This window comes from Paramormyrops kingsleyae, unplaced genomic scaffold (assembly GCF_048594095.1).
Source record: "Paramormyrops kingsleyae isolate MSU_618 unplaced genomic scaffold, PKINGS_0.4 ups96, whole genome shotgun sequence".
Lineage (NCBI taxonomy): Eukaryota > Metazoa > Chordata > Actinopteri > Osteoglossiformes > Mormyridae > Paramormyrops > Paramormyrops kingsleyae.
In genome coordinates this window covers 76,188-102,803 of record NW_027326034.1, presented here as the reverse complement: position 1 = coordinate 102,803, position 26,616 = coordinate 76,188, and the positions used below count along the sequence as shown (strand labels likewise).

General features: G+C 39.2%; 1 protein-coding gene across 1 annotated transcript; it reads left to right on the top strand.

The window, feature by feature from the left end:
• The first annotated feature begins 1,419 nt into the window (after positions 1–1,419).
• Positions 1,420–22,840, top strand: LOC140586928 (uncharacterized). Its single transcript, XM_072708465.1, has 6 exons — positions 1,420–1,539; positions 8,483–8,578; positions 12,080–12,175; positions 15,160–15,255; positions 18,413–18,508; positions 22,702–22,840. Exons 1-6 carry the CDS (start codon positions 1,436–1,438, stop codon positions 22,838–22,840), a joined length of 627 nt encoding a protein of 208 aa, XP_072564566.1. The 5' UTR covers positions 1,420–1,435.
• The last annotated feature ends 3,776 nt before the right edge of the window (positions 22,841–26,616 follow it).

Genomic DNA, 26,616 nt, shown 5'->3' with positions numbered 1-26,616 from the left:
TCGTTGGTGTAATTTTAAAGTTTTAATTTATGGATATTATATTCCTCATATTAAGCTCAGGGGTCCCCCACAGCTGACCCGTACCAGCTAGAGGTCTGAAATTTGGCTTGCATCAACTACTTATGGCTATGAACAAGTGTGCAAAGTTTCATAGAGGGAAGCCTTTCACAACAACTTTGGTGTAATTTTAAATTTTAATGTATGGATATTATATTCCTCATATTAAGTTCAGGGGGCCCTCACAGCTAAACCCTACCAGATAGGGGTGTGAAATTTTGCAAGCACTAACTACTTTTGGGTCTGAAAATGTGTGCAAAGGCTCATAGAGGGAAGCCTTTCACAACATCGTTGGTGTAATTTTAAAGTTTTAATGTATGGATATTATATTCCTCATATTAAGCTCAGGGGTCCCCCACAGCTAAACCCTACCAGATAGGGGTGTGAAATTTTGCAAGCACTAACTACTTTTGGGTCTGAAAAAGTGTGCAAAGTGTCATAGAGGCAAGCCTTTCACAACATCGTTGGTGTAATTTTAAAGTTTTAATTTATGGATATTATATTCCTCATATTAAGCTCAGGGGTCCCCCACAGCTGACCCGTACCAGCTAGAGGTCTGAAATTTGGCTTGCATCAACTACTTATGGGTATGAACAAGTGTGCAAAGTCTCATAGAGGGAAGCCTTTCACAACAGATTTGGTGTAATTTTAAATGTATAATTATAGGATATTACCTGCCTCATATTATGCTCAGGGGGGCCTCACCGCTGAACCGTACTAGCTGAAGGTCTGAAATTAGGCAAGAATTAAGTACTTCTGTGTCTGAACGACTGTGCAAAGTCTCATGGAGGTAATCCTTTCACAAAATCTTTGGTGTAATTTTAAAGTTTTAATGTATGGATATTATATTCCTCATATTAAGTTCAGGGGGCCCTCACAGCTAAACCCTACCAGATAGGGGTGTGAAATTTTGCAAGCACTAACTACTTTTGGGTCTGAAAAAGTCTGCAAAGTCTCATAGAGGCAAGCCTTTCACAACATCGTTGGTGTAATTTTAAAGTTTTAATTTATGGATATTATATTCCTCATATTAAGCTCAGGGGTCCCCCACAGCTGATCCGTACGAGCTAGAGGTCTGGAATTTGTTGTGCATTAACTACTTTTTGCTATAAACCATTGTGCAAAGTCTCATGGAGGCAAGCCTTTCACAACAGATTTGGTGTAATTTTAAATTTATAATTACAGGATATTATATGCCTCATATTAAGCTGAGGGGGCCCTCACAGCTGAACCGTACCAGATAGAGGTCTGAAATTTGTTGTGCATTAACTACTTTTTGCTATAAACAATTGTGCAAAGTTTCATAGAGGCAAGCCTTTCACAACAATTTTGGTGTAATTTTAAAGTTTTAATTACAGGATATTATCTGCCTCATATTATGCTCAGGGGGGCCTCATCGCTGAACCGTACCAGCTGGAGCTATGAAATTTGGCAGAAATTAACTACTTCTGTGTCTGAACGACTGTGCAAAGTCTCATGGAGGTAAGCCTTTCACAACAACTTTGGTGTAATTTTAAAGTTTTAATGTATGGATATTATATTCCTCATATTAAGTTCAGCGGGCCCTCACAGCTGAACCATACCAGCTCGTCGTCTGAAATTTGGTATACCAAAACTAGATGTAGGTTTGAACATGTTTGCCAAGTTTCATAAGTGTAGCCGTGACCCCTGACCTGCAGTGACCATTTGAATCTGCCAAGGTTGCCAATGTTAAGTGAATGGATGCACCCCACCTATCATTTGACAGGCCATAACTGCATGTAGGAGTAGCCTAGGAAGATGCTTAAAAGTGTTCCTGAAACTAGACAGTCTGCTCTTGAATCACATCTATACATGTCTGTTAAGATTATGCCTTTTTCATTTGAAACAAGCTTGATTTTTATCATAAGTGGCTGCAATGCAGTATATAGGCCGCGCCATTCCAAATAAAAAATATTTTTCTCTAGTCGGTCCATTGAGATGCATTGGGAGCCATTCCAGAGAAAAAATATTATTCTCTAATCTAAAATGATTGGAGCAGACCCACCTATCTTTTGTCAGGTGATATTTCTGTGTGGTATAGAAATAGTGGCCTGAAAATCAGTGTTCACACACTAGACATATGTCAGAACATGTATGCAAAGTTTCATCAGTGCAGCCCTCAACAAATAGCTGCAGTGACCTTTTGAATTTCCTAAAGTCACAGATGCAAGACAATGGGGAGATGATTGACTTTATTTTTCAAAAAACATTAGGGGGTGTCACAGCTGACCCGTACCAGCTAGAGGACTGAAATTTGGCAGGCATCAACTACTTATGGGTATGAACAAGTGTGCAAAGTCTCATGGAGGCAAGCCTTTCACAACAGATTTGGTGTAATTTTAAATTTATAATTACAGGATATTATATGCTTCATATTAAGCTGAGGGGGCCCTCACAGCTGAACCATACCAGATAGAGGTCTGAAATTTGTTGTGCATTAACTACTTTTTGCTATAAACAATTGTGCAAAGTTTCATAGAGGCAAGCCTTTCACAACAACTTTGGTGTAATTTTAAAGTTTTAATGTATGGATATTATATTCCTCATATTAAGTTCAGGGGGCCCTCACAGCTAAACCCTACCAGATAGGGGTGTGAAATTTTGCAAGCACTAACTACTTTTGGGTCTGAAAAAGTGTGCAAAGTCTCATAGAGGGAAGCCTTTCACAACATCGTTGGTGTAATTTTAAAGTTTTAATGTATGGATATTATATTCCTCATATTAAGCTCAGGGGTCCCCCACAGCTAAACCCTACCAGATAGGGGTGTGAAATTTTGCAAGCACTAACTACTTTTGGGTCTGAAAAAGTGTGCAAAGTCTCATAGAGGCAAGCCTTTCACAACATCGTTGGTGTAATTTTAAAGTTTTAATTTATGGATATTATATTCCTCATATTAAGCTCAGGGGTCCCCCACAGCTGACCCGTACCAGCTAGAGGTCTGAAATTTGGCTTGCATCAACTACTTATGGGTATGAACAAGTGTGCAAAGTCTCATAGAGGGAAGCCTTTCACAACAGATTTGGTGTAATTTTAAATTTATAATTATAGGATATTACCTGCCTCATATTATGCTCAGGGGGGCCTCACCGCTGAACCATACCAGATAGAGGTCTGAAATTTGTTGTGCATTAACTACTTTTTGCTATAAACAATTGTGCAAAGTTTCATAGAGGCAAGCCTTTCACAACAACTTTGGTGTAATTTTAAAGTTTTAATGTATGGATATTATATTCCTCATATTAAGTTCAGGGGGCCCTCACAGCTAAACCCTACCAGATAGGGGTGTGAAATTTTGCAAGCACTAACTACTTTTGGGTCTGAAAAAGTGTGCAAAGTCTCATAGAGGGAAGCCTTTCACAACATCGTTGGTGTAATTTTAAAGTTTTAATGTATGGATATTATATTCCTCATATTAAGCTCAGGGGTCCCCCACAGCTAAACCCTACCAGATAGGGGTGTGAAATTTTGCAAGCACTAACTACTTTTGGGTCTGAAAAAGTGTGCAAAGTCTCATAGAGGCAAGCCTTTCACAACATCGTTGGTGTAATTTTAAAGTTTTAATTTATGGATATTATATTCCTCATATTAAGCTCAGGGGTCCCCCACAGCTGACCCGTACCAGCTAGAGGTCTGAAATTTGGCTTGCATCAACTACTTATGGGTATGAACAAGTGTGCAAAGTCTCATAGAGGGAAGCCTTTCACAACAGATTTGGTGTAATTTTAAATTTATAATTATAGGATATTACCTGCCTCATATTATGCTCAGGGGGGCCTCACCGCTGAACCGTACTAGCTGAAGGTCTGAAATTAGGCAAGAATTAAGTACTTCTGTGTCTGAACGACTGTGCAAAGTCTCATGGAGGTAATCCTTTCACAAAATCTTTGGTGTAATTTTAAAGTTTTAATGTATGGATATTATATTCCTCATATTAAGTTCAGGGGGCCCTCACAGCTAAACCCTACCAGATAGGGGTGTGAAATTTTGCAAGCACTAACTACTTTTGGGTCTGAAAAAGTCTGCAAAGTCTCATAGAGGGAAGCCTTTCACAACATCGTTGGTGTAATTTTAAAGTTTTAATGTATGGATATTATATTCCTCATATTAAGCTCAGGGGTCCCCCACAGCTAAACCCTACCAGATAGGGGTGTGAAATTTTGCAAGCACTAACTACTTTTGGGTCTGAAAAAGTGTGCAAAGTCTCATAGAGGCAAGCCTTTCACAACATCGTTGGTGTAATTTTAAAGTTTTAATGTATGGATATTATATTCCTCATATTAAGTTCAGCGGGCCCTCACAGCTGAACCATAAAAGCTAGTCGTCTGAAATTTGGTATACCTAAACTAGATGTAGGTTTGAACATGTTTGCCAAGTTTCATAAGTGTAGCCGTGACCCCTGACCTGCAGTGACCATTTGAATCTGCCAAGGTTGCCAATGTTAAGTGAATGGATGCACCCCACCTATCATTTGACAGGCCATAACTGCATGTAGGAGTAGCCTAGGAAGATGCTTAAAAGTGTTCCTGAAACTAGACAGTCTGCTCTTGAATCACATCTATACATGTCTGTTAAGATTATGCCTTTTTCATTTGAAACAAGCTTGATTTTTATCATAAGTGGCTGCAATGCAGTATATAGGCCGCGACATTCCAAATAAAAAATATTTTTCTCTAGTCGGTCCATTGAGATGCATTGGGAGCCATTCCAGAGAAAAAATATTATTCTCTAATCTAAAATGATTGGAGCAGACCCACCTATCGTTTGTCAGGTGATATTTCTGTGTGGTATAGAAATAGTGGCCTGAAAATCAGTGTTCACACACTAGACATATGTCAGAACATGTATGCAAAGTTTCATCAGTGCAGCCCTCAACAAATAGCTGCAGTGACCTTTTGAATTTCCTAAAGTCACAGATGCAAGACAATGGGGAGATGATTGACTTTATTTTTCACACAACATTAGGGGGGGTCATGGCTGAACCATACGAGCTAGGGGTTTGAAATTTGGCATGCATTAACTACTTATTGGTATGAACAAGTGTGCAAAGTCTCATAGAGGTAAGCCTTTCACAACATCTTTGGTGTAATTTTAAATTTATAATTACAGGATATTATATGCTTCATATTAAGCTGAGGGGGCCCTCACAGCTGAACCATACCAGATAGAGGTCTGAAATTTGTTGTGCATTAACTACTTTTTGCTATAAACAATTGTGCAAAGTTTCATAGAGGCAAGCCTTTCACAACAACTTTGGTGTAATTTTAAAGTTTTAATGTATGGATATTATATTCCTCATATTAAGTTCAGGGGGCCCTCACAGCTAAACCCTACCAGATAGGGGTGTGAAATTTTGCAAGCACTAACTACTTTTGGTTCTGAAAAAGTGTGCAAAGTCTCATAGAGGGAAACCTTTCACAACATCGTTGGTGTAATTTTAAAGTTTTAATGTATGGATATTATATTCCTCATATTAAGCTCAGGGGTCCCCCACAGCTAAACCCTACCAGATAGGGGTGTGAAATTTTGCAAGCACTAACTACTTTTGGGTCTGAAAAAGTGTGCAAAGTCTCATAGAGGCAAGCCTTTCACAACATCGTTGGTGTAATTTTAAAGTTTTAATTTATGGATATTATATTCCTCATATTAAGCTCAGGGGTCCCCCACAGCTGACCCGTACCAGCTAGAGGTCTGAAATTTGGCTTGCATCAACTACTTATGGGTATGAACAAGTGTGCAAAGTCTCATAGAGGGAAGCCTTTCACAACAGATTTGGTGTAATTTTAAATTTATAATTATAGGATATTACCTGCCTCATATTATGCTCAGGGGGGCCTCACCGCTGAACCGTACTAGCTGAAGGTCTGAAATTAGGCAAGAATTAAGTACTTCTGTGTCTGAACGACTGTGCAAAGTCTCATGGAGGTAATCCTTTCACAAAATCTTTGGTGTAATTTTAAAGTTTTAATGTATGGATATTATATTCCTCAGATTAAGTTCAGGGGGCCCTCACAGCTAAACCCTACCAGATAGGGGTGTGAAATTTTGCAAGCACTAACTACTTTTGGGTCTGAAAAAGTCTGCACAGTCTCATAGAGGCAAGCCTTTCACAACATCGTTGGTGTAATTTTAAAGTTTTAATTTATGGATATTATATTCCTCATATTAAGCTCAGGGGTCCCCCACAGCTGATCCGTATGAGCTAGAGGTCTGGAATTTGTTGTGCATTAACTACTTTTTGCTATAAACAATTGTGCAAAGTTTCATAGAGGCAAGCCTTTCACAACAACTTTGGTGTAATTTTAAAGTTTTAATTACAGGATATTATCTGCCTCATATTATGCTCAGGGGGGCCTCACCGCTGAACCGTACCAGCTGGAGCTCTGAAATATGGCAGAAATTAACTACTTCTGTGTCTGAACGACTGTGCAAAGTCTCATGGAGGCAAGCCTTTCACAACAGATTTGGTGTAATTTTAAATTTATAATTACAGGATATTATATGCCTCATATTAAGCTGAGGGGGCCCTCACAGCTGAACCGTACCAGATAGAGGTCTGAAATTTGTTGTGCATTAACTACTTTTTGCTATAAACAATTGTGCAAAGTTTCATAGAGGCAAGCCTTTCACAACAACTTTGGTGTAATTTTAAAGTTTTAATTACAGGATATTATCTGCCTCATATTATGCTCAGGGGGGCCTCACCGCTGAACCGTACCAGCTGGAGCTCTGAAATATGGCAGAAATTAACTACTTCTGTGTCTGAACGACTGTGCAAAGTCTCATGGAGGTAAGCCTTTCACAACAACTTTGGTGTAATTTTAAAGTTTTAATGTATGGATATTATATTCCTCATATTAAGTTCAGCGGGCCCTCACAGCTGAACCATACCAGCTAGTCGTCTGAAATTTGGTATACCTAAACTAGATGTAGGTATGAACATGTTTGCCAAGTTTCATAAGTGTAGCCGTGACCCCTGACCTGCAGTGACCATTTGAATCTGCCAAGGTTGCCAATGTTAAGTGAATGGATGCACCCCACCTTTCATTTGACAGGCCATAACTGCATGTAGGAGTAGCCTAGGAAGATGCTTAAAAGTGTTCCTGAAACTAGACAGTCTGCTCTTGAATCACATCTATACATGTCTGTTAAGATTATGTCTTTTTCATTTGAAACAAGCTTGATTTTTATCATAAGTGGCTGCAATGCAGTATATAGGCCGCGACATTCCAAATAAAAAATATTTTTCTCTAGTCGGTCCATTGAGATGCATTGGGAGCCATTCCAGAGAAAAAATATTATTCTCTAATCTAAAATGATTGGAGCAGACCCACCTATCTTTTGTCAGGTGATATTTCTGTGTGGTATAGAAATAGTGGCCTGAAAATCAGTGTTCACACACTAGACATATGTCAGAACATGTATGCAAAGTTTCATCAGTGCAGCCCTCAACAAATAGCTGCAGTGACCTTTTGAATTTCCTAAAGTCACAGATGCAAGACAATGGGGAGATGATTGACTTTATTTTTCAAAAAACATTAGGGGGTGTCACAGCTGACCCGTACCAGCTAGAGGACTGAAATTTGGCAGGCATCAACTACTTATGGGTATGAACAAGTGTGCAAAGTCTCATGGAGGCAAGCCTTTCACAACAGATTTGGTGTAATTTTAAATTTATAATTACAGGATATTATATGCTTCATATTAAGCTGAGGGGGCCCTCACAGCTGAACCATACCAGATAGAGGTCTGAAATTTGTTGTGCATTAACTACTTTTTGCTATAAACAATTGTGCAAAGTTTCATAGAGGCAAGCCTTTCACAACAACTTTGGTGTAATTTTAAAGTTTTAATGTATGGATATTATATTCCTCATATTAAGTTCAGGGGGCCCTCACAGCTAAACCCTACCAGATAGGGGTGTGAAATTTTGCAAGCACTAACTACTTTTGGTTCTGAAAAAGTGTGCAAAGTCTCATAGAGGGAAGCCTTTCACAACATCGTTGGTGTAATTTTAAAGTTTTAATGCATGGATATTATATTCCTCATATTAAGCTCAGGGGTCCCCCACAGCTAAACCCTACCAGATAGGGGTGTGAAATTTTGCAAGCACTAACTACTTTTGGGTCTGAAAAAGTGTGCAAAGTCTCATAGAGGCAAGCCTTTCACAACATCGTTGGTGTAATTTTAAAGTTTTAATTTATGGATATTATATTCCTCATATTAAGCTCAGGGGTCCCCCACAGCTGACCCGTACCAGCTAGAGGTCTGAAATTTGGCTTGCATCAACTACTTATGGGTATGAACAAGTGTGCAAAGTCTCATAGAGGGAAGCCTTTCACAACAGATTTGGTGTAATTTTAAATTTATAATTACAGGATATTACCTGCCTCATATTATGCTCAGGGGGGCCTCACCGCTGAACCGTACCAGCTGGAGGTCTGAAATTTGGCAGAAATTAACTACTTCTGTGTCTGAACGACTGTGCAAAGTCTCATGGAGGTAAGCCTTTCACAACAACTTTGGTGTAATTTTAAAGTTTTAATGTATGGATATTATATTCCTCATATTAAGTTCAGCGGGCCCTCACAGCTGAACCATACCAGCTAGTCGTCTGAAATTTGGTATACCTAAACTAGATGTAGGTATGAACATGTTTGCCAAGTTTCATAAGTGTAGCCGTGACCCCTGACCTGCAGTGACCATTTGAATCTGCCAAGGTTGCCAATGTTAAGTGAATGGATGCACCCCACCTATCATTTGACAGGCCATAACTGCATGTAGGAGTAGACTAGGAAGATGGTTTAAAGTGTTCCTGAAACTAGACAGTCTGCTCTTGAATCACATCTATACATGTCTGTTAAGATTATGCCTTTTTCATTTGAAACAAGCTTGATTTTTATCATAAGTGGCTGCAATGCAGTATGTAGGCCGCGCCATTCCAAATAAAAAATATTTTTCTCTAGTCGGTCCATTGAGATGCATTGGGAGCCATTCCAGAGAAAAAATATTATTCTCTAATCTAAAATGATTGGAGCAGGCCCACCTATCTTTTGTCAGGTGATATTTCTGTGTGGTATAGAAATAGTGGCCTGAAAATCAGTGTTCACACACTAGACATATGTCAGAACATGTATGCAAAGTTTCATCAGTGCAGCCCTCAACAAATAGCTGCAGTGACCTTTTGAATTTCCTAAAGTCACAGATGCAAGACAATGGGGAGATGATTGACTTTATTTTTCAAAAAACATTAGGGGGTGTCACAGCTGACCCGTACCAGCTAGAGGTCTGAAATTTGGCATGCATCAACTACTTATGGGTATGAACAAGTGTGCAAAGTCTCATAGAGGGAAGCCTTTCACAACATCTTTGGTGTAATTTTAAAATTTTAATGTATGGATATTATATGCCTCATATTAAGCTGAGGGGGCCCTCACAGCTGAACCATACCAGATAGAGGTCTGAAATTTGTTGTGCATTAACTACTTTTTGCTATAAACAATTGTGCAAAGTTTCATAGAGGCAAGCCTTTCACAACAACTTTGGTGTAATTTTAAAGTTTTAATGTATGGATATTATATTCCTCATATTAAGTTCAGGGGGCCCTCACAGCTAAACCCTACCAGATAGGGGTGTGAAATTTTGCAAGCACTAACTACTTTTGGTTCTGAAAAAGTGTGCAAAGTCTCATAGAGGGAAGCCTTTCACAACATCGTTGGTGTAATTTTAAAGTTTTAATGTATGGATATTATATTCCTCATATTAAGTTCAGGGGGCCCTCACAGCTAAACCCTACCAGATAGGGGTGTGAAATTTTGCAAGCACTAACTACTTTTGGTTCTGAAAAAGAGTGCAAAGTCTCATAGAGGGAAGCCTTTCACAACATCGTTGGTGTAATTTTAAAGTTTTAATGTATGGATATTATATTCCTCATATTAAGTTCAGCGGGCCCTCACAGCTGAACCATACCAGCTAGTCGTCTGAAATTTGGTATACCTAAACTAGATGTAGGTATGAACATGTTTGCCAAGTTTCATAAGTGTAGCCGTGACCCCTGACCTGCAGTGACCATTTGAATCTGCCAAGGTTGCCAATGTTAAGTGAATGGATGCACCCCACCTATCATTTGACAGGCCATAACTGCATGTAGGAGTAGACTAGGAAGATGGTTTAAAGTGTTCCTGAAACTAGACAGTCTGCTCTTGAATCACATCTATACATGTCTGTTAAGATTATGCCTTTTTCATTTGAAACAAGCTTGATTTTTATCATAAGTGGCTGCAATGCAGTATGTAGGCCGCGCCATTCCAAATAAAAAATATTTTTCTCTAGTCGGTCCATTGAGATGCATTGGGAGCCATTCCAGAGAAAAAATATTATTCTCTAATCTAAAATGATTGGAGCAGGCCCACCTATCTTTTGTCAGGTGATATTTCTGTGTGGTATAGAAATAGTGGCCTGAAAATCAGTGTTCACACACTAGACATATGTCAGAACATGTATGCAAAGTTTCATCAGTGCAGCCCTCAACAAATAGCTGCAGTGACCTTTTGAATTTCCTAAAGTCACAGATGCAAGACAATGGGGAGATGATTGACTTTATTTTTCAAAAAACATTAGGGGGTGTCACAGCTGACCCGTACCAGCTAGAGGTCTGAAATTTGGCATGCATCAACTACTTATGGGTATGAACAAGTGTGCAAAGTCTCATAGAGGGAAGCCTTTCACAACATCTTTGGTGTAATTTTAAAATTTTAATGTATGGATATTATATGCCTCATATTAAGCTGAGGGGGCCCTCACAGCTGAACCATACCAGATAGAGGTCTGAAATTTGTTGTGCATTAACTACTTTTTGCTATAAACAATTGTGCAAAGTTTCATAGAGGCAAGCCTTTCACAACAACTTTGGTGTAATTTTAAAGTTTTAATGTATGGATATTATATTCCTCATATTAAGTTCAGGGGGCCCTCACAGCTAAACCCTACCAGATAGGGGTGTGAAATTTTGCAAGCACTAACTACTTTTGGTTCTGAAAAAGTGTGCAAAGTCTCATAGAGGGAAGCCTTTCACAACATCGTTGGTGTAATTTTAAAGTTTTAATGTATGGATATTATATTCCTCATATTAAGTTCAGGGGGCCCTCACAGCTAAACCCTACCAGATAGGGGTGTGAAATTTTGCAAGCACTAACTACTTTTGGTTCTGAAAAAGTGTGCAAAGTCTCATAGAGGGAAGCCTTTCACAACATCGTTGGTGTAATTTTAAAGTTTTAATGTATGGATATTATATTCCTCATATTAAGCTCAGGGGTCCCCCACAGCTAAACCCTACCAGATAGGGGTGTGAAATTTTGCAAGCACTAACTACTTTTGGGTCTGAAAAAGTGTGCAAAGTCTCATAGAGGCAAGCCTTTCACAACATCGTTGGTGTAATTTTAAAGTTTTAATTTATGGATATTATATTCCTCATATTAAGCTCAGGGGTCCCCCACAGCTGACCCGTACCAGCTAGAGGTCTGAAATTTGGCTTGCATCAACTACTTATGGGTATGAACAAGTGTGCAAAGTCTCATAGAGGGAAGCCTTTCACAACAGATTTGGTGTAATTTTAAATTTATAATTATAGGATATTACCTGCCTCATATTATGCTCAGGGGGGCCTCACCGCTGAACCGTACTAGCTGAAGGTCTGAAATTAGGCAAGAATTAAGTACTTCTGTGTCTGAACGACTGTGCAAAGTCTCATGGAGGTAATCCTTTCACAAAATCTTTGGTGTAATTTTAAAGTTTTAATGTATGGATATTATATTCCTCATATTAAGTTCAGGGGGCCCTCACAGCTAAACCCTACCAGATAGGGGTGTGAAATTTTGCAAGCACTAACTACTTTTGGGTCTGAAAAAGTCTGCAAAGTCTCATAGAGGGAAGCCTTTCACAACAGATTTGGTGTAATTCTAAATTTATAATTATAGGATATTACCTGCCTCATATTATGCTCAGGGGGGCCTCACCGCTGAACCGTACCAGCTGGAGGTCTGAAATTTGGCAGAAATTAACTACTTCTGTGTCTGAACGACTGTGCAAAGTCTCATGGAGGTAAGCCTTTCACAACAACTTTGGTGTAATTTTAAAGTTTTAATGCATGGATATTATATTCCTCATATTAAGTTCAGCGGGCCCTCACAGCTGAACCATACCAGCTAGTCGTCTGAAATTTGGTATACCTAAACTAGATGTAGGTATGAACATGTTTGCCAAGTTTCATAAGTGTAGCCGTGACCCCTGACCTGCAGTGACCATTTGAATCTGCCAAGGTTGCCAATGTTAAGTGAATGGATGCACCCCACCTATCATTTGACAGGCCATAACTGCATGTAGGAGTAGCCTAGGAAGATGGTTTAAAGTGTTCCTGAAACTAGACAGTCTGCTCTTGAATCACATCTATACATGTCTGTTAAGATTATGCCTTTTTCATTTGAAACAAGCTTGATTTTTATCATAAGTGGCTGCAATGCAGTATATAGGCCGCGCCATTCCAAATAAAAAATATTTTTCTCTAGTCGGTCCATTGAGATGCATTGGGAGCCATTCCAGAGAAAAAATATTATTCTCTAATCTAAAATGATTGGAGCAGACCCACCTATCTTTTGTCAGGTGATATTTCTGTGTGGTATAGAAATAGTGTTCACACACTAGACATATGTCAGAACATGTATGCAAAGTTTCATCAGTGCAGCCCTCAACAAATAGCTGCAGTGACCTTTTGAATTTCCTAAAGTCACAGATGCAAGACAATGGGGAGATGATTGTCTTTATTTTTCAAAAAACATTAGGGGGTGTCACAGCTGACCCGTACCAGCTAGAGGACTGAAATTTGGCAGGCATCAACGACTTATGGGTATGAACAAGTGTGCAAAGTCTCATGGAGGCAAGCCTTTCACAACAGATTTGGTGTAATTTTAAATTTATAATTACAGGATATTATATGCCTCATATTAAGCTGAGGGGGCCCTCACAGCTGAACCATACCAGATAGAGGTCTGAAATTTGTTGTGCATTAACTACTTTTTGCTATAAACAATTGTGCAAAGTTTCATAGAGGCAAGCCTTTCACAACAACTTTGGTGTAATTTTAAAGTTTTAATGTATGGATATTATATTCCTCATATTAAGTTCAGGGGGCCCTCACAGCTAAACCCTACCAGATAGGGGTGTGAAATTTTGCAAGCACTAACTACTTTTGGGTCTGAAAAAGTGTGCAAAGTCTCATAGAGGCAAGCCTTTCACAACATCGTTGGTGTAATTTTAAAGTTTTAATTTATGGATATTATATTCCTCATATTAAGCTCAGGGGTCCCCCACAGCTGACCCGTACCAGCTAGAGGTCTGAAATTTGGCTTGCATCAACTACTTATGGGTATGAACAAGTGTGCAAAGTCTCATGGAGGCAAGCCTTTCACAACAGATTTGGTGTAATTTTAAATTTATAATTACAGGATATTATATGCTTCATATTAAGCTGAGGGGGCCCTCACAGCTGAACCATACCAGATAGAGGTCTGAAATTTGTTGTGCATTAACTACTTTTTGCTATAAACAATTGTGCAAAGTTTCATAGAGGCAAGCCTTTCACAACAACTTTGGTGTAATTTTAAAGTTTTAATTACAGGATATTATCTGCCTCATATTATGCTCAGGGGGGCCTCACCGCTGAACGGTACCAGCTGGAGCTCTGAAATTTGGCAGAAATTAACTACTTCTGTGTCTGAACGACTGTGCAAAGTCTCATAGAGGCAAGCCTTTCACAACATCGTTGGTGTAATTTTAAAGTTTTAATTTATGGATATTATATTCCTCATATTAAGCTCAGGGGTCCCCCACAGCTGACCCGTACCAGCTAGAGGTCTGAAATTTGGCTTGCATCAACTACTTATGGCTATGAACAAGTGTGCAAAGTCTCATAGAGGGAAGCCTTTCACAACAACTTTGGTGTAATTTTAAATTTTAATGTATGGATATTATATTCCTCATATTAAGTTCAGGGGGCCCTCACAGCTAAACCCTACCAGATAGGGGTGTGAAATTTTGCAAGCACTAACTACTTTTGGTTCTGAAAATGTGTGCAAAGGCTCATAGAGGGAAGCCTTTCACAACATTGTTGGTGTAATTTTAAAGTTTTAATGTATGGATATTATATTCCTCATATTAAGCTCAGGGGTCCCCCACAGCTAAACCCTACCAGATAGGGGTGTGAAATTTTGCAAGCACTAACTACTTTTGGGTCTGAAAAAGTGTGCAAAGTGTCATAGAGGCAAGCCTTTCACAACATCGTTGGTGTAATTTTAAAGTTTTAATGTATGGATATTATATTCCTCATATTAAGCTCAGGGGTCCCCCACAGCTAAACCCTACCAGATAGGGGTGTGAAATTTTGCAAGCACTAACTACTTTTGGGTCTGAAAAAGTGTGCAAAGTCTCATAGAGGCAAGCCTTTCACAACATCGTTGGTGTAATTTTAAAGTTTTAATTTATGGATATTATATTCCTCATATTAAGCTCAGGGGTCCCCCACAGCTGACCCGTACCAGCTAGAGGTCTGAAATTTGGCTTGCATCAACTACTTATGGGTATGAACAAGTGTGCAAAGTCTCATAGAGGGAAGCCTTTCACAACAGATTTGGTGTAATTTTAAATTTATAATTATAGGATATTACCTGCCTCATATTATGCTCAGGGGGGCCTCACCGCTGAACCGTACTAGCTGAAGGTCTGAAATTAGGCAAGAATTAAGTACTTCTGTGTCTGAACGACTGTGCAAAGTCTCATGGAGGTAATCCTTTCACAAAATCTTTGGTGTAATTTTAAAGTTTTAATGTATGGATATTATATTCCTCATATTAAGTTCAGGGGGCCCTCACAGCTAAACCCTACCAGATAGGGGTGTGAAATTTTGCAAGCACTAACTACTTTTGGGTCTGAAAAAGTCTGCAAAGTCTCATAGAGGGAAGCCTTTCACAACAGATTTGGTGTAATTCTAAATTTATAATTATAGGATATTACCTGCCTCATATTATGCTCAGGGGGGCCTCACCGCTGAACCGTACCAGCTGGAGGTCTGAAATTTGGCAGAAATTAACTACTTCTGTGTCTGAACGACTGTGCAAAGTCTCATGGAGGTAAGCCTTTCACAACAACTTTGGTGTAATTTTAAAGTTTTAATGCATGGATATTATATTCCTCATATTAAGTTCAGCGGGCCCTCACAGCTGAACCATACCAGCTAGTCGTCTGAAATTTGGTATACCTAAACTAGATGTAGGTATGAACATGTTTGCCAAGTTTCATAAGTGTAGCCGTGACCCCTGACCTGCAGTGACCATTTGAATCTGCCAAGGTTGCCAATGTTAAGTGAATGGATGCACCCCACCTATCATTTGACAGGCCATAACTGCATGTAGGAGTAGCCTAGGAAGATGGTTTAAAGTGTTCCTGAAACTAGACAGTCTGCTCTTGAATCACATCTATACATGTCTGTTAAGATTATGCCTTTTTCATTTGAAACAAGCTTGATTTTTATCATAAGTGGCTGCAATGCAGTATATAGGCCGCGCCATTCCAAATAAAAAATATTTTTCTCTAGTCGGTCCATTGAGATGCATTGGGAGCCATTCCAGAGAAAAAATATTATTCTCTAATCTAAAATGATTGGAGCAGACCCACCTATCTTTTGTCAGGTGATATTTCTGTGTGGTATAGAAATAGTGTTCACACACTAGACATATGTCAGAACATGTATGCAAAGTTTCATCAGTGCAGCCCTCAACAAATAGCTGCAGTGACCTTTTGAATTTCCTAAAGTCACAGATGCAAGACAATGGGGAGATGATTGTCTATATTTTTCAAAAAACATTAGGGGGTGTCACAGCTGACCCGTACCAGCTAGAGGACTGAAATTTGGCAGGCATCAACGACTTATGGGTATGAACAAGTGTGCAAAGTCTCATGGAGGCAAGCCTTTCACAACAGATTTGGTGTAATTTTAAATTTATAATTACAGGATATTATATGCCTCATATTAAGCTGAGGGGGCCCTCACAGCTGAACCATACCAGATAGAGGTCTGAAATTTGTTGTGCATTAACTACTTTTTGCTATAAACAATTGTGCAAAGTTTCATAGAGGCAAGCCTTTCACAACAACTTTGGTGTAATTTTAAAGTTTTAATGTATGGATATTATATTCCTCATATTAAGTTCAGGGGGCCCTCACAGCTAAACCCTACCAGATAGGGGTGTGAAATTTTGCAAGCACTAACTACTTTTGGGTCTGAAAAAGTGTGCAAAGTCTCATAGAGGCAAGCCTTTCACAACATCGTTGGTGTAATTTTAAAGTTTTAATTTATGGATATTATATTCCTCATATTAAGCTCAGGGGTCCCCCACAGCTGACCCGTACCAGCTAGAGGTCTGAAATTTGGCTTGCATCAACTACTTATGGGTATGAACAAGTGTGCAAAGTCTCATGGAGGCAAGCCTTTCACAACAGATTTGGTGTAATTTTAAATTTATAATTACAGGATATTATATGCTTCATATTAAGCTGAGGGGGCCCTCACAGCTGAACCATACCAGATAGAGGTCTGAAATTTGTTGTGCATTAACTACTTTTTGCTATAAACAATTGTGCAAAGTTTCATGGAGGCAAGCCTTTCACAACAACTTTGGTGTAATTTTAAAGTTTTAATTACAGGATATTATCTGCCTCATATTATGCTCAGGGGGGCCTCACCGCTGAACGGTACCAGCTGGAGCTCTGAAATTTGGCAGAAATTAACTACTTCTGTGTCTGAACGACTGTGCAAAGTCTCATAGAGGCAAGCCTTTCACAACATCGTTGGTGTAATTTTAAAGTTTTAATTTATGGATATTATATTCCTCATATTAAGCTCAGGGGTCCCCCACAGCTGACCCGTACCAGCTAGAGGTCTGAAATTTGGCTTGCATCAACTACTTATGGCTATGAACAAGTGTGCAAAGTCTCATAGAGGGAAGCCTTTCACAACAACTTTGGTGTAATTTTTAATTTTAATGTATGGATATTATATTCCTCATATTAAGTTCAGGGGGCCCTCACAGCTAAACCCTACCAGATAGGGGTGTGAAATTTTGCAAGCACTAACTACTTTTGGTTCTGAAAATGTGTGCAAAGGCTCATAGAGGGAAGCCTTTCACAACATTGTTGGTGTAATTTTAAAGTTTTAATGTATGGATATTATATTCCTCATATTAAGCTCAGGGGTCCCCCACAGCTAAACCCTACCAGATAGGGGTGTGAAATTTTGCAAGCACTAACTACTTTTGGGTCTGAAAAAGTGTGCAAAGTGTCATAGAGGCAAGCCTTTCACAACATCGTTGGTGTAATTTTAAAGTTTTAATTTATGGATATTATATTCCTCATATTAAGCTCAGGGGTCCCCCACAGCTGACCCGTACCAGCTAGAGGTCTGAAATTTGGCTTGCATCAACTACTTATGGGTATGAACAAGTGTGCAAAGTCTCATAGAGGGAAGCCTTTCACAACAGATTTGGTGTAATTTTAAATGTATAATTATAGGATATTACCTGCCTCATATTATGCTCAGGGGGGCCTCACCGCTGAACCGTACTAGCTGAAGGTCTGAAATTAGGCAAGAATTAAGTACTTCTGTGTCTGAACGACTGTGCAAAGTCTCATGGAGGTAATCCTTTCACAAAATCTTTGGTGTAATTTTAAAGTTTTAATGTATGGATATTATATTCCTCATATTAAGTTCAGGGGGCCCTCACAGCTAAACCCTACCAGATAGGGGTGTGAAATTTTGCAAGCACTAACTACTTTTGGGTCTGAAAAAGTCTGCAAAGTCTCATAGAGGCAAGCCTTTCACAACATCGTTGGTGTAATTTTAAAGTTTTAATTTATGGATATTATATTCCTCATATTAAGCTCAGGGGTCCCCCACAGCTGATCCGTACGAGCTAGAGGTCTGGAATTTGTTGTGCATTAACTACTTTTTGCTATAAACCATTGTGCAAAGTCTCATGGAGGCAAGCCTTTCACAACAGATTTGGTGTAATTTTAAATTTATAATTACAGGATATTATATGCCTCATATTAAGCTGAGGGGGCCCTCACAGCTGAACCGTACCAGATAGAGGTCTGAAATTTGTTGTGCATTAACTACTTTTTGCTATAAACAATTGTGCAAAGTTTCATAGAGGCAAGCCTTTCACAACAACTTTGGTGTAATTTTAAAGTTTTAATTACAGGATATTATCTGCCTCATATTATGCTCAGGGGGGCCTCACCGCTGAACCGTACCAGCTGGAGCTCTGAAATTTGGCAGAAATTAACTACTTCTGTGTCTGAACGACTGTGCAAAGTCTCATGGAGGTAAGCCTTTCACAACAACTTTGGTGTAATTTTAAAGTTTTAATGTATGGATATTATATTCCTCATATTAAGTTCAGCGGGCCCTCACAGCTGAACCATACCAGCTCGTCGTCTGAAATTTGGTATACCAAAACTAGATGTAGGTTTGAACATGTTTGCCAAGTTTCATAAGTGTAGCCGTGACCCCTGACCTGCAGTGACCATTTGAATCTGCCAAGGTTGCCAATGTTAAGTGAATGGATGCACCCCACCTATCATTTGACAGGCCATAACTGCATGTAGGAGTAGCCTAGGAAGATGCTTAAAAGTGTTCCTGAAACTAGACAGTCTGCTCTTGAATCACATCTATACATGTCTGTTAAGATTATGCCTTTTTCATTTGAAACAAGCTTGATTTTTATCATAAGTGGCTGCAATGCAGTATATAGGCCGCGCCATTCCAAATAAAAAATATTTTTCTCTAGTCGGTCCATTGAGATGCATTGGGAGCCATTCCAGAGAAAAAATATTATTCTCTAATCTAAAATGATTGGAGCAGACCCACCTATCTTTTGTCAGGTGATATTTCTGTGTGGTATAGAAATAGTGGCCTGAAAATCAGTGTTCACACACTAGACATATGTCAGAACATGTATGCAAAGTTTCATCAGTGCAGCCCTCAACAAATAGCTGCAGTGACCTTTTGAATTTCCTAAAGTCACAGATGCAAGACAATGGGGAGATGATTGACTTTATTTTTCAAAAAACATTAGGGGGTGTCACAGCTGACCCGTACCAGCTAGAGGACTGAAATTTGGCAGGCATCAACTACTTATGGGTATGAACAAGTGTGCAAAGTCTCATGGAGGCAAGCCTTTCACAACAGATTTGGTGTAATTTTAAATTTATAATTACAGGATATTATATGCTTCATATTAAGCTGAGGGGGCCCTCACAGCTGAACCATACCAGATAGAGGTCTGAAATTTGTTGTGCATTAACTACTTTTTGCTATAAACAATTGTGCAAAGTTTCATAGAGGCAAGCCTTTCACAACAACTTTGGTGTAATTTTAAAGTTTTAATGTATGGATATTATATTCCTCATATTAAGTTCAGGGGGCCCTCACAGCTAAACCCTACCAGATAGGGGTGTGAAATTTTGCAAGCACTAACTACTTTTGGGTCTGAAAAAGTGTGCAAAGTCTCATAGAGGGAAGCCTTTCACAACATCGTTGGTGTAATTTTAAAGTTTTAATGTATGGATATTATATTCCTCATATTAAGCTCAGGGGTCCCCCACAGCTAAACCCTACCAGATAGGGGTGTGAAATTTTGCAAGCACTAACTACTTTTGGGTCTGAAAAAGTGTGCAAAGTCTCATAGAGGCAAGCCTTTCACAACATCGTTGGTGTAATTTTAAAGTTTTAATTTATGGATATTATATTCCTCATATTAAGCTCAGGGGTCCCCCACAGCTGACCCGTACCAGCTAGAGGTCTGAAATTTGGCTTGCATCAACTACTTATGGGTATGAACAAGTGTGCAAAGTCTCATAGAGGGAAGCCTTTCACAACAGATTTGGTGTAATTTTAAATTTATAATTATAGGATATTACCTGCCTCATATTATGCTCAGGGGGGCCTCACCGCTGAACCGTACTAGCTGAAGGTCTGAAATTAGGCAAGAATTAAGTACTTCTGTGTCTGAACGACTGTGCAAAGTCTCATGGAGGTAATCCTTTCACAAAATCTTTGGTGTAATTTTAAAGTTTTAATGTATGGATATTATATTCCTCATATTAAGTTCAGGGGGCCCTCACAGCTAAACCCTACCAGATAGGGGTGTGAAATTTTGCAAGCACTAACTACTTTTGGGTCTGAAAAAGTCTGCAAAGTCTCATAGAGGGAAGCCTTTCACAACATCGTTGGTGTAATTTTAAAGTTTTAATGTATGGATATTATATTCCTCATATTAAGCTCAGGGGTCCCCCACAGCTAAACCCTACCAGATAGGGGTGTGAAATTTTGCAAGCACTAACTACTTTTGGGTCTGAAAAAGTGTGCAAAGTCTCATAGAGGCAAGCCTTTCACAACATCGTTGGTGTAATTTTAAAGTTTTAATGTATGGATATTATATTCCTCATATTAAGTTCAGCGGGCCCTCACAGCTGAACCATAAAAGCTAGTCGTCTGAAATTTGGTATACCTAAACTAGATGTAGGTTTGAACATGTTTGCCAAGTTTCATAAGTGTAGCCGTGACCCCTGACCTGCAGTGACCATTTGAATCTGCCAAGGTTGCCAATGTTAAGTGAATGGATGCACCCCACCTATCATTTGACAGGCCATAACTGCATGTAGGAGTAGCCTAGGAAGATGCTTAAAAGTGTTCCTGAAACTAGACAGTCTGCTCTTGAATCACATCTATACATGTCTGTTAAGATTATGCCTTTTTCATTTGAAACAAGCTTGATTTTTATCATAAGTGGCTGCAATGCAGTATATAGGCCGCGACATTCCAAATAAAAAATATTTTTCTCTAGTCGGTCCATTGAGATGCATTGGGAGCCATTCCAGAGAAAAAATATTATTCTCTAATCTAAAATGATTGGAGCAGACCCACCTATCGTTTGTCAGGTGATATTTCTGTGTGGTATAGAAATAGTGGCCTGAAAATCAGTGTTCACACACTAGACATATGTCAGAACATGTATGCAAAGTTTCATCAGTGCAGCCCTCAACAAATAGCTGCAGTGACCTTTTGAATTTCCTAAAGTCACAGATGCAAGACAATGGGGAGATGATTGACTTTATTTTTCACACAACATTAGGGGGGGTCATGGCTGAACCATACGAGCTAGGGGTTTGAAATTTGGCATGCATTAACTACTTATTGGTATGAACAAGTGTGCAAAGTCTCATAGAGGTAAGCCTTTCACAACATCTTTGGTGTAATTTTAAATTTATAATTACAGGATATTATATGCTTCATATTAAGCTGAGGGGGCCCTCACAGCTGAACCATACCAGATAGAGGTCTGAAATTTGTTGTGCATTAACTACTTTTTGCTATAAACAATTGTGCAAAGTTTCATAGAGGCAAGCCTTTCACAACAACTTTGGTGTAATTTTAAAGTTTTAATGTATGGATATTATATTCCTCATATTAAGTTCAGGGGGCCCTCACAGCTAAACCCTACCAGATAGGGGTGTGAAATTTTGCAAGCACTAACTACTTTTGGTTCTGAAAAAGTGTGCAAAGTCTCATAGAGGGAAACCTTTCACAACATCGTTGGTGTAATTTTAAAGTTTTAATGTATGGATATTATATTCCTCATATTAAGCTCAGGGGTCCCCCACAGCTAAACCCTACCAGATAGGGGTGTGAAATTTTGCAAGCACTAACTACTTTTGGGTCTGAAAAAGTGTGCAAAGTCTCATAGAGGCAAGCCTTTCACAACATCGTTGGTGTAATTTTAAAGTTTTAATTTATGGATATTATATTCCTCATATTAAGCTCAGGGGTCCCCCACAGCTGACCCGTACCAGCTAGAGGTCTGAAATTTGGCTTGCATCAACTACTTATGGGTATGAACAAGTGTGCAAAGTCTCATAGAGGGAAGCCTTTCACAACAGATTTGGTGTAATTTTAAATTTATAATTATAGGATATTACCTGCCTCATATTATGCTCAGGGGGGCCTCACCGCTGAACCGTACTAGCTGAAGGTCTGAAATTAGGCAAGAATTAAGTACTTCTGTGTCTGAACGACTGTGCAAAGTCTCATGGAGGTAATCCTTTCACAAAATCTTTGGTGTAATTTTAAAGTTTTAATGTATGGATATTATATTCCTCAGATTAAGTTCAGGGGGCCCTCACAGCTAAACCCTACCAGATAGGGGTGTGAAATTTTGCAAGCACTAACTACTTTTGGGTCTGAAAAAGTCTGCACAGTCTCATAGAGGCAAGCCTTTCACAACATCGTTGGTGTAATTTTAAAGTTTTAATTTATGGATATTATATTCCTCATATTAAGCTCAGGGGTCCCCCACAGCTGATCCGTATGAGCTAGAGGTCTGGAATTTGTTGTGCATTAACTACTTTTTGCTATAAACAATTGTGCAAAGTTTCATAGAGGCAAGCCTTTCACAACAACTTTGGTGTAATTTTAAAGTTTTAATTACAGGATATTATCTGCCTCATATTATGCTCAGGGGGGCCTCACCGCTGAACCGTACCAGCTGGAGCTCTGAAATATGGCAGAAATTAACTACTTCTGTGTCTGAACGACTGTGCAAAGTCTCATGGAGGCAAGCCTTTCACAACAGATTTGGTGTAATTTTAAATTTATAATTACAGGATATTATATGCCTCATATTAAGCTGAGGGGGCCCTCACAGCTGAACCGTACCAGATAGAGGTCTGAAATTTGTTGTGCATTAACTACTTTTTGCTATAAACAATTGTGCAAAGTTTCATAGAGGCAAGCCTTTCACAACAACTTTGGTGTAATTTTAAAGTTTTAATTACAGGATATTATCTGCCTCATATTATGCTCAGGGGGGCCTCACCGCTGAACCGTACCAGCTGGAGCTCTGAAATATGGCAGAAATTAACTACTTCTGTGTCTGAACGACTGTGCAAAGTCTCATGGAGGTAAGCCTTTCACAACAACTTTGGTGTAATTTTAAAGTTTTAATGTATGGATATTATATTCCTCATATTAAGTTCAGCGGGCCCTCACAGCTGAACCATACCAGCTAGTCGTCTGAAATTTGGTATACCTAAACTAGATGTAGGTATGAACATGTTTGCCAAGTTTCATAAGTGTAGCCGTGACCCCTGACCTGCAGTGACCATTTGAATCTGCCAAGGTTGCCAATGTTAAGTGAATGGATGCACCCCACCTTTCATTTGACAGGCCATAACTGCATGTAGGAGTAGCCTAGGAAGATGCTTAACCCCCTGGGACCGGCGATCCCGCCGGCGGGATCTGACAGAATTCTCGCGAGACCGTTTAAATAACTCCGCGAGTTTTTGTCATATACACATTTTAAAAATACCCTCAGAAACTTTGGACGGTCTACTTTTCAAATATATATAGGTAGAAACTAAATATATTTTTACAGCTTCGTGATACGAATAGAAAGAACAAGAGTGACTGACTTAAGCGTCTGCGTCTCGAAGCGGCTCTGATCACCCACCCACTTGCAAATCGCGCTATTCGCATGATAATAACATGATAATCCGACAGTTAGTATTGGGTGAAGAAATATGTGAATACGCCCATTGTGACCGAAATAAACAAGAGCACATGTCTGGGTAGTGTTTACACTGATCGGCTACAATATAGCACACGGATACGTCTCTGCCGCTGAAGCTTTGCGCCAGTGTTGCCACTTTCAGCAGCGAAGCTCATACCTGTGTTCATAGCTCAGTGGGCTAAGCCTGTGTGCCTGCAATCACGTGGTCGCCGATTCAAACGCAGCGTATTTAGAACGTGAATAGCGATCTTCCGCTGAGAGCGGTCCTACACGCTCCTGACGCAAGTAAAACAAAGAAAGGTGACACGATTTGCTTTTTTGCCTATTTAACCTAATTTTAAAAACTTTAATACTTCTGACAATGGAAGTTTTGAAAAGGAGACAGATAACGGATTTAGTCAGTGTTTTTTTCATGATTCTACATAATGATTTCAGCGAGATATAAACTGAAATACACGAGAAAGATACGCGGTCGATGATGCCCTCGTCCCCAGAGCGTCAATTATAGTCACTGCATCATATTTATCGCTTTCTATATTTATATAGTCACAGTTTTTCATTTTTCATTCCATCTATCAATAAACTGTGAAAGGGATTTTATTGTTGCTACTTTTCTTGCGTTTCAAACTGCCTTTCCAAAGTGATGGGTGTGGGGTGCAGTGACATTCCAGACTGATGGGCCATTGACAGTATGCAAACTACTACAGGTGTGAGGACACCTATCTCATCAATATTCATTGTGAAGACCACTGACTTTGAGAAAAAGAGTGTCACTCCAAAGTTCTAACACTTTAGTAATCAAACCATACAAAATTTCTGAATGTCACTTGCACCTATGTGTAGCCAACCCCTGTGTCTATAAGCTTCAGAGCTCAAAAGTCTTACCTAGAAATGTCTATAATGTGATTTTTTACAATTTCTCAGCATGTCTGAAAATAGGTTTTTGAAAAGTATATGTTTAAAGTTGATTTTAACAAAAAATAGAATAATAACATTCTAAGAGGTCTCAGATTATTGGTGCTGAGTTTGTGCTGAATAAAAGCAAATGTATCACTTTGGGATAAGTGTTTTTTAGATAGGTGAAATATTTTAAAATGTCAAGGCATGTCAGACTACTTCGAAAGTGGAAAAAAGGCCTCAGGCCCCAGGGGGTTAAAAGTGTTCCTGAAACTAGACAGTCTGCTCTTGAATCACATCTATACATGTCTGTTAAGATTATGTCTTTTTCATTTGAAACAAGCTTGATTTTTATCATAAGTGGCTGCAATGCAGTATATAGGCCGCGACATTCCAAATAAAAAATATTTTTCTCTAGTCGGTCCATTGAGATGCATTGGGAGCCATTCCAGAGAAAAAATATTATTCTCTAATCTAAAATGATTGGAGCAGACCCACCTATCTTTTGTCAGGTGATATTTCTGTGTGGTATAGAAATAGTGGCCTGAAAATCAGTGTTCACACACTAGACATATGTCAGAACATGTATGCAAAGTTTCATCAGTGCAGCCCTCAACAAATAGCTGCAGTGACCTTTTGAATTTCCTAAAGTCACAGATGCAAGACAATGGGGAGATGATTGACTTTATTTTTCAAAAAACATTAGGGGGTGTCACAGCTGACCCGTACCAGCTAGAGGACTGAAATTTGGCAGGCATCAACTACTTATGGGTATGAACAAGTGTGCAAAGTCTCATGGAGGCAAGCCTTTCACAACAGATTTGGTGTAATTTTAAATTTATAATTACAGGATATTATATGCTTCATATTAAGCTGAGGGGGCCCTCACAGCTGAACCATACCAGATAGAGGTCTGAAATTTGTTGTGCATTAACTACTTTTTGCTATAAACAATTGTGCAAAGTTTCATAGAGGCAAGCCTTTCACAACAACTTTGGTGTAATTTTAAAGTTTTAATGTATGGATATTATATTCCTCATATTAAGTTCAGGGGGCCCTCACAGCTAAACCCTACCAGATAGGGGTGTGAAATTTTGCAAGCACTAACTACTTTTGGTTCTGAAAAAGTGTGCAAAGTCTCATAGAGGGAAGCCTTTCACAACATCGTTGGTGTAATTTTAAAGTTTTAATGCATGGATATTATATTCCTCATATTAAGCTCAGGGGTCCCCCACAGCTAAACCCTACCAGATAGGGGTGTGAAATTTTGCAAGCACTAACTACTTTTGGGTCTGAAAAAGTGTGCAAAGTCTCATAGAGGCAAGCCTTTCACAACATCGTTGGTGTAATTTTAAAGTTTTAATTTATGGATATTATATTCCTCATATTAAGCTCAGGGGTCCCCCACAGCTGACCCGTACCAGCTAGAGGTCTGAAATTTGGCTTGCATCAACTACTTATGGGTATGAACAAGTGTGCAAAGTCTCATAGAGGGAAGCCTTTCACAACAGATTTGGTGTAATTTTAAATTTATAATTACAGGATATTACCTGCCTCATATTATGCTCAGGGGGGCCTCACCGCTGAACCGTACCAGCTGGAGGTCTGAAATTTGGCAGAAATTAACTACTTCTGTGTCTGAACGACTGTGCAAAGTCTCATGGAGGTAAGCCTTTCACAACAACTTTGGTGTAATTTTAAAGTTTTAATGTATGGATATTATATTCCTCATATTAAGTTCAGCGGGCCCTCACAGCTGAACCATACCAGCTAGTCGTCTGAAATTTGGTATACCTAAACTAGATGTAGGTATGAACATGTTTGCCAAGTTTCATAAGTGTAGCCGTGACCCCTGACCTGCAGTGACCATTTGAATCTGCCAAGGTTGCCAATGTTAAGTGAATGGATGCACCCCACCTATCATTTGACAGGCCATAACTGCATGTAGGAGTAGACTAGGAAGATGGT